The 9529-nt window shown below is 35.2% G+C and overlaps 1 protein-coding gene across 1 annotated transcript; it reads right to left on the bottom strand.

Moving 5' to 3' along the window:
- Window positions 1-1902: 1902 nt before the first annotated feature.
- LOC132601727 (uncharacterized) lies at window positions 1903-3800 on the bottom strand. Its single transcript, XM_060314792.1, has 3 exons — window positions 2756-3800; window positions 2512-2702; window positions 1903-2406 (listed from the first exon to the last, which is right to left on the bottom strand). The coding sequence occupies exons 1-3, from the start codon at window positions 3798-3800 to the stop codon at window positions 1903-1905; spliced, it is 1740 nt and encodes a 579-aa protein (XP_060170775.1).
- Window positions 3801-9529: the final 5729 nt, after the last annotated feature.

Below are 9529 nucleotides of genomic sequence, written 5' to 3'. Positions count from 1 at the left end.
CATTCCAAATTCGTTAATATCAACCATAAACCTTATTTAAGGTCTTTAGTGTCATAAATATACTATGATATACACCAATATCCCAAAGGTATACATTTTTCCGATAACGTCCGAAATCATTTTCTAACACCCATTCGATTCTCCAAACATTCACTTACGATACAAAGGTCATGACAACACAACTAACAACCTTAAACAAAGTCAATTCACACTTGTTCTCCTATCTTAAGGCACACGGCCAAACACACTCTTTTCACACACACACGCCACACACAAACACAACCCCATCCCATAATCTTTACACTAATACAATCACCAACACATACATATTCATTTCATGACATTAAAACATAAAAATCTTACCTTTTTCTTGAAATTCCGATTTGCCGCAAACGAGCACCTTACGCCAAACTACTTGTATCACGTCGGAGAGCGTCTTGAGCACTTCACCACTATGTAAAACTCAAGGTTTTTGAAATAACAACAAGGCTTGGATATTTTTCTTTCTTTTTCTCTCTAATGGCCGAAACCCCTTTTCTTTGTGTTCTTTGATTTTTGATCTATTTTCTTGATAATTCCAAAGGCAAGTGGATATATATGGATAAAGGGTCATGTGCTAAGCACATGACCACTTAAGATGGATCTTAGGCCATGCTTTGGGCCGGCCAATACTCAATTGGGCCTCAATTTTTGTATTGCATTTTTCTTGGCCCAATTCACTAAACGCCTCGTTTTGTAATTCCCGAAACAAATTTCCGAAATTCCAAATTTACCCTCGGCCTTCCCCGAGGTCTTAACATTTATGACTCCATAACCAACATGTTCATATTCACCAAAATCAAAATATTTCCTCAACGCACACAAGTCTTCTTTCTTTCTTGATTTCCCGTTATACGAAAATACGGGACATAACATCATTGCTTGAACCAAATTTTCATCCTTAGAAGCCTCAAAAGGAGTGGAAAGATGATCATAGGAGACAAACTGGGCTATAGGATAAGGAGTGAAAGACTGGTGATGATAGTCTGCAAGCCAAATAGAAGGTTTAGTAGTTCTAGTGGATTGCCTAGATGGTTTAACAGGTTGAGGGATGGTAGGGATAGCTGACACAGGAGATGTGGGAATCTCAGTAGAGACAATGACAGGGATAGATTCAGGTAAGTGTGAAAGAGAAGGTCCACGTGGTGGTAAACAAGGAGCAGGAGAAGAGGGAAATGTAGGGGCTAAATCAACAGAGGGTGTAGAAGGAAAGGAAAGAACATGAGGTGGTGAAGGAAAAAATTCATCAAGGTGAGGAGTAGGCATTGTGGGAAAAGTAGTAGAGACAGCAGGAAAATGCAAGAAAGTAGATTTAGAATACTAAAAAGGAATTATGTGTTCCTTGAACACATCATCTCTATTCACCAGAAACGTGCCAGAAGCAATGTCTTGGATCTTGTAACCTTTTTGTGTAGGTGAATACCCCATGAAAACACCAGGTTTAAATTTAGAAGAAAACTTATTTGTGTAGTGAGGTTTGGTTGCATAACAAAGGCAGCCAAACACTCTTAGGTGTTGTAAGGAAGGGATATGACCATGAAGCATTTGATAAGGTGATTTTCCTGATAGAATAGAGGAAGGGAGTCTATTAATAAGATAGACAGAAGTGAGAAGGCATTCCCCCCAAAATTTTAGAGGAGCATGAGCTTGGAACCTAAGGGCCCTGGCTATTTCTAGGAGATGCCTATGTTTCCTTTCTACAACCCCATTTTGTTGGGGGGTATGCACACAAGAACTTTGATGAACAATTCCCAAAGAAGTGAATAATTGAGAACACTGAGAATTAAAAAATTCAAGCCCATTATCAGTTCTCACAGTTTTGATAGAAATGGAAAATTGAATATGAACCATGGTAAGGAAATTCTATATGTGGATAACAGAATCACTTTTATGTTTCATCAAGAACACCCAAGTCATTCTAGTGTAGTCATCCACAATGGTGAGAAAGTATCTATATCCATTGTAAGTATATTGTCTATATGGGCCCCATACATCCATGTGTACAACTTGAAAAGGGGAAACAATTTTCTTAACACTATGGGGAAATGGGAATCTAGTTTGTTTAGACAAAGGACAAAAAACAAACAAAGGTGTGTCTTTATTTGAAACTGAAAGTTTTAAAGATGGTATTTTCTGCAGAACTGTGATAGGAGCATGTCCCAACCTTTGATGCCAAGTCTGAGAAGTTGTAGTAGGAGATGATGGACGTTGCAAAGGTGGAGGACTAGAGGTATAGGTAGAAGTGAAAACTGAGGAAGCAAAAGCTTGTTTGTAAGCCATGGTATGTGACAATGAGGTGGCAGGATCCAGGATGTATAAACTTCCTTTGACTTTACCAATCTCCCTCACCTTGCCAGTACACAGGTCCTGTAACACAAAAAACTCAGGATAAAAGGAAGCACAACAGTGAAGTTCCTTTGTAAGTTTGGAAATGAATAGTAGATTATAATGAAAATCTGGAATATACAACACATTATCCAACTTTAAGAAGTCAGAAATAATAGAGGTGCCAGTATGAGACACATTAGTGCTAGTGCTATTTGGAAGGTGAGTTGTATTGGAACTAGAGCGTAGGACTGCTTGAGGATGATCTAAAAAGTCCAAACTAGAACCCATGTGATTTGTTGCTCCAGTGTCAACTACCCAAGACTTAGAAGCACTGGCTACAGAAAACAACTACAAGAAGATAAGTGAGCACAAGTAGGTGAGAGTATACTTGCTATATTAGCAGTGGCTTCAGTGAGTTTTGGATCCTTATCTAGTATCTGTTGCATCTGTTGGTATTGAAGAGGACCAGGACCATGTGGTTGAGTAGCTTGTGGATAACCATGCCCATAAATGTGGTTTGCAGATGGCATCCCATAAAGATTTCTCCCATGACTATGTCCAGAATAACTACCAGTAGGTCCCATGTTTTGTGGATTACCATAGTTGGAATTGTCATGTCTATAACCAACATGGTGTGCTCTGGCTGGTATCTGACCATAACTACAACCTTCACTTCCATTTACAACATGAGGAACAGACTGATGCTGATAGCCAAACTGATGCTGATAGCCACGATTCATAGCATCAACATATCCATTGTAGTTGACATTATGTGCAGCTGGTCTTTTATTGGCATAAAACCTTGGCTTAGCATCTCTTTCTTCAGGCTTTGCTTTATATAACTTGTGTCCTGTTGGATATCCTACCAGTCTATAACACTTCTCCATTATGTGTCCCTTCCTGTGGCAATGTGTGCAGTACATTTCACTATTAGTAGCCTTTTTGAACTTATCGTAATGTGCTACTGCCAATGCTGTGGTGTTATTCAGGTTCACTTGCTCAATGTGATGTTGTGTTTGAGATATCAAATTTGATTGTACTCTTTGACTCTCATCCCGTAACAACATACTATAAGCTTGATTCAATGTGGGAGCTAGCACTATCATGAGGATTTGGCTGCGTGCATGACTATATGTCTCATTTAATCCCATAAAAAATTGCATCAATCTCTGTTGTTTCATATGCTCAGCATAAACCTTTGATTTATCACAACATTGTGGCACTGGCAATAATGCAGAGTAATTCTCCCAAGCAGTCTTTAGCCTAGAGAAGAACTCAGAAATGGATAGATTCCCTTGTGTTATTGTGCAAATCTCATGATGAACTTGATATATCCTAGTAAGATCTCGTTTGGCAATTCTCTCACCTAAGTCTTTCCAAACAGCTGCAGCATTGGTCAAATGAACCATACCACTTGCCAATTCTCTAGACATAGTATTCATGATCCATTACAGAACAAAAGCATTGCATCTCTCCTACTCGTACTCTAAATCATCTTTAAATTGTGACTTTTTGTAGTTACCAGTTATAAAGCCAATTTTATTCTTTTCTAACAATGCATTAATCATATACTTGCTCCAAACAACATAAGTCTCTATACCAGTTAATTGTTGAGTTATCAAGATGCTACCTGGAGTATTTGTAGTATGAAGATATAGTGGATGCTTAGGATGAATGTCAGTGGGTTTATCGGTAATCACTGCCTCGTATTGATCCAAATTCTCCATCGTATGTGTAAGAATATATCAATTTGAGTGGAATTTTACTGATTTGATAATGAATCTTCCAATTTCCAATCACTTAACCCAAAAACTTAGGGTTTCGAAGAGAAATTGGTCCGATTTTCACAGAATCGACCTCAAAATTGCAAAATGAAAGCTCTGTATCTTTGTCCTCGAACTTGTTTGTCGTTCTTAATTGATCTTAGCTACGAATCGCCATGAAAACCGTGCACTCTGATACCATGTTGAAATATTAGATCAATGGAAGAAGACATAGTCGGGATTGAGAGTAGAGAGCATTTGTGGAAGGAGATTCATTTTCATTCAAAACTGAAATGTATAGCTGTACAAAATGGTCCTTATATAAGACCTCACTAACTAACTCATAATTACTAAGAGTTACAACTAGTCATTCTAACTATGGACAACCACTTACAGCCACATTAACTAAGTACAACTGATCACTACACATCAATTCATAATTCTACACTTTTTTCTAATCCATTTTCAGCATTTTTTTCTCGATTAGGGTTTTGATACAATCATATTTTTTTCAAGAATAAAGTTTATTTTCATGTCTATTAATTCTTCTTTTCCAATTATTTTAGTTGAAAAACTTTAGTTGAAAATGCGCTAACAAGCTCAGAATTTTGATCATGGTAGTTACTGTTATTGCCCATTAATTTGTGACTTAGTTTTGATTATATGTTAGCTGTATCTTGATTATATTGCCCGTGATGTTATATGAATCTTGAATTTTACATTTATTTGTTGAATTCAAAATTTAGAGTTAAAGCTGATCAGTCTCGAATCTTGAACTGTAGGTCTATTTTTTTGACTTTATAAACATAGGGTTATAATTGACTCTTTAAATTTAAAGCTTAGTAAATTTGAAGGTTGAAAGAAATTGACATTCACTGTGTAAATCAAATTTAATTAGCAATATGAAACTTGAACATTTATTATATGATTAATTTATAGATTCATTGTAAATTAATTTTAACTGTAGATTAGATTAATTACAATAAACATAAATACTATTTTTTTTACATTATCTTAAATACGATATTAATATAATATTACATAATCAACAATTTAATTCATAAATTGTACGAAATGAAATAATATCCTAAATACTTATAAAAATATCTCAATTTTTGTTATGGTTCTTTGTTTAAATTGAATTTGAACACCGTATATGGATGTATAATAAAAATTATCTTAATGGTTGGGAGTTGAGAGTAATCGCTATACGTGAAGTCTATCTAGCTAATAAAATCACTCATTTATGTTCTTATTACTTTGAAATCATGTTTCATGTTTGAGAAATAGACCCCATCAATACGATAACGAAGGTGGGAATGGTCCTTTGCCCCCACCATTGTCCATCATAAATCAACTAGGTTAAGATTTTAAAAAGCATATAAAAAACACCCTGAATAATAATGGAGAAAAAGTCGGCTGCAGTACAAGTGTTGCTGGATTACTTGGAACTTTATACATATGAATATCATGGAAAAAACTTGTGTTCCAACCTGGGGCTATTGCAGTAGTACAAACTAGGAACACATGGTTCAAATTCGAGCTTTGAAAATTCTACTCAATATTTGTCAAAGTAGATTATTTTAACTATCCCTAATATCTATATAATTTACTTCTTTTAGTGTTTGGTAGATTTTGTTTAACTCGTAGTAGTAATTTTTAGACTTGTTCAACATACTTAAGTTTATTTTCTTAAGAAAATAAGTTAGCTGATTAAATCGATCAATAAAATATCTTACGGTTCATCACAGAAATGTTTTACTTTTAGGCCTCATTTGTTTTCATTCAGATTCAGTTGTCTGAATCTAAATGCAGATCTTAATCATTAAGATGTTATTTTTAGATCTGAACACTGAATGATTAAGACTGTTTGTTTGTCAACATCTGAATGCGCATAATGTATTTATTTAAGCGTAATAAATATACAATTCAAATAAAAAAGTAAATAAATATAAATCTACTAAATTAAAATTATTATTTGATAAAAAAATGAAACATTTATGTTCGCTAGTGATGGTGGAGAGCTTTGTAGTGGTTGTGGTAGTGATAGTTGTGATGTAGTAGTGATGGTGGTGATAATTGTGATGGTGGAGGTGATTAGTGGTGGTGGAGGTGATTAGTGGTAGTGGGGTAAGGGTGGAGAGAGGGCAGGGGAGGAGGTGGGTTGGTGGGTGTTGGTGGTTGTGATAGCAGAGATGGTTAATAGTGGTGGGGTGGAGGGTGGGAGTTTGGAGAGAGGCTAGGAGGGTTGTGGGGTTGGTGGTGGTGGTTATGATGGGAGAGGTGGTTAATGGTGGTTGGGTGAGGGGTGGGGCTGGGAGGGAGGGGTTGGGGGTGGAGTGGTGGTGGGGTGGGTGGTAGTGTGGGGTGGGGTTGGGAGGGAGGGGGTGGTAAAAATTATCCATACAAAAATACCTCTTAATGATAGAAAGACTTTGTTCAAGATCTTAATGATTAAGATCTATTCAGATCAAATAAGTGCTTATATCTTAATGCAAATAAATGCACTTAATGACCTAAGATCTGAAACATTTAGTAGGCGTTTGGCCATAGAAATCATTTTTTTTCCCACTTTTTTGGGAATTTTGGAGTTGGAGTTGGAGTTAGAGTTGTGTTTGGCCATAGTTTTTGAAATTGTATTTTTTTTGTTGAAATGTACTTGTATTGGTTGTGAAAAAGGTGAAAAACAAGTTTTTCTTATTTTTCAAATTCCAAATACAACTTGAGTTGTATTTGGAATTTTCATGGCCAAACACTAATTTCTGAAAAAAGTAAAAAAAAAAAAAATCTGAAAAAAGTGAATAATTCTTATGGCCAAACCGATAGTTAGATTCAGACCTTTATTAAGTGCAAACAAATGAGGCCTAATAGACTATTCTCTTTTATGTTGTATCAACTACTAGCACAAAGAGCAAAATATAATTTACTCATCTGATGATTAGATTAACCACATTAATCCCACCATAATTAAAGACTAGGTATTGACAATGGATTTTTGAGAAAAGTAATTGATTGCGAAACTTGGATCCTCAATGTGCGTATCAAATATCTGGTAAAGAACAAAAAAAAAATAAAAAAAAAATTTTATGCTTGAGAAAATTAAAGACAAGAAAACTATAGTGAATTGCAATATTTAATTTTAATATTGGATTCATGTAACAGGAGAAAGATTTCCATTCCTTAGCCGGAAAGATATGTGGTCATGAAAGAGGGATTAAGTGGAACAAAATTGACTGGAAGGTAGAGTCGTGGGAACGCTTGTTTCTACCAAAACGTAATAAATGTGATCATGTCTTGTATTCTATAACTTCAACTTCCATACTTATAAATGGCTCGGAAACACAAGCCGCCAAACCCTTTAGAGGTATGCTACAAAGCCATCCTATTTGCAATAAATTTTCTCAAGTATGGAACATAATAAGCAATCATTGGATATGTTGTTGTTGTTGCATTGTTAGTACAATTCTGTATATTTTCTTAATTTTTCTCTCCTAAATTTTTTTCGTGATTCGAGGCTCTCCTAGATTTTCTCCGTGGTTTGAGAGCCGTCAGTAGCATATTTCTGGAACGTAGGATAATTTTGACCTCGTTGTGATGTATTAGATCACCAATGACTACACTTTGATCGAGTTGATCTTGAGGAAGATCGCCTCTTTATCACTTCGGCTTTGAGAAAGTCTTTGATCTCTTTGTGAATATCCAAGATTTTGTGGGATATTCGATATGCCTTTTAAGTGAATATGCACTCCTTTATATAAGCGTGAGATGAAGTTTAGGGTAGAGTAGCCTCCAAATTATCCTAACGGATGTTGGGCTGTCTTGTAGAGGCTGACTTAAATCATGTAAATTTCTTATGTCTACAGACCCACAGCCATGTGTCACCATATTTGTTTGTCATTTGCATGAAATTTTGTCTAGACTCATCTGTCACGAGGTGGACTGTAGAAGGTGGAATATCCCATCGAATCATCTAGGAAGGGACTGAAAGTAATTGTTCCACCATTATTAATACACTAAATTCAGTTAGGTGAATGGTCTTGGCAATCTAATTCATTTTAGTAATTCAAGAATCATAATCTCACACACCGCAAGTAGAATTGATAAGGACTATATTTCTAGTTGTTTGGCTATGAAAAGAGCTAACACATATTAGAAATATCGAGACTTCTCTATGATAGAAGAAAATATTACCAACAAGGACTTCCAATTCATTATTGATAGCATGAACTAGATTGAGAGATCGGAAGACTTAACTTTCTTAAATTGCGGGCAGAACCACCTCAGTAAAGGTTATACCTAAAACAATTAATGATAGCACTGATAGAATTCAAAGGAAATTTCTTTGGGGATTCACTTCGAAGAAAAAAAAATGTCACCTAAGCATATATTTAGAGATAAGATATCCTCGACTTATATAAATCAAATCTCACCATAAGTCTAGATTTTCTGGAAATATATTTTAAAGTTCAGAGGCATATCCAAACTTTAAAATTTATGGTCATGGCAATCTCTCTTGTCACGGAACAACCCATTTCTATATGCTATTGGATTCACAGTTTATCTTAACGCATATACATGAGCCAAATGATTGAGTTTTGTTGTACATCCACCTTTTGCTATTGGTTATTTTAGTATAGAAAACATTTATAGTCTTGGAATGCGAGATTATGTGTTGTATATATATAGAAAGTTTATATGGAGTATTTAGAAAATTTCTCAACGCATATACATATATGAGCCAAATGAATGAGTTTTGTCGTACATCCGCCTTTTACTAATGGTTATTTTACTATAGAAAGCATTTGAAGTCTTGGAATGCGAGATTATGTTTTTTTCAGGTATAGGCACCATTCGCCTGTAGGATAGCTTTCGAAAATTATAATTTTAATCCTACTAGTAAACACCGTATGAATTATAACTCGATTTGGAGGTTAAACACATTAAATATGATTAAAATTTTGATTTGGCTAGTACTTAGAACAAAATTCCTACTGTTTAGTCACTATATAAGTGTTAGAAATTGGTACACCCATTAAAGGATGAACCATAACTTACTTCATTCATGAAGGTAAGTTATAACACCGCCACATAACTCCCTATAGTACAAGATCAAGAAGAGTTATGAAACTCTCGGAGAAAACCGTCAAATGCCTCCTCAACGTTTAGTCGGATTAATTATAACGCACCCATCCTTTACGGGTGATCTATTACCCCCCTGACTATTTTTTAAATGGAATTATTACCCCCTTGAAACGCTACCACCAGATCTGTATTTGAGTGGTGAAATACACATGTATATTTTACCAGTTAAATATTTTTTAATTTTTTTTTCATCTTCTTTTTGTTTCTTTTTCTAATCTATCTTCTTCCACCATCCACCACACCAAAAGTTACCATTA

This window comes from Lycium barbarum, chromosome 7 (genome assembly GCF_019175385.1).
Source record: "Lycium barbarum isolate Lr01 chromosome 7, ASM1917538v2, whole genome shotgun sequence".
In the NCBI taxonomy this organism is placed as follows: Eukaryota; Viridiplantae; Streptophyta; class Magnoliopsida; order Solanales; family Solanaceae; genus Lycium; species Lycium barbarum.
This window is presented reverse-complemented; position numbering and strand designations above follow the sequence as displayed.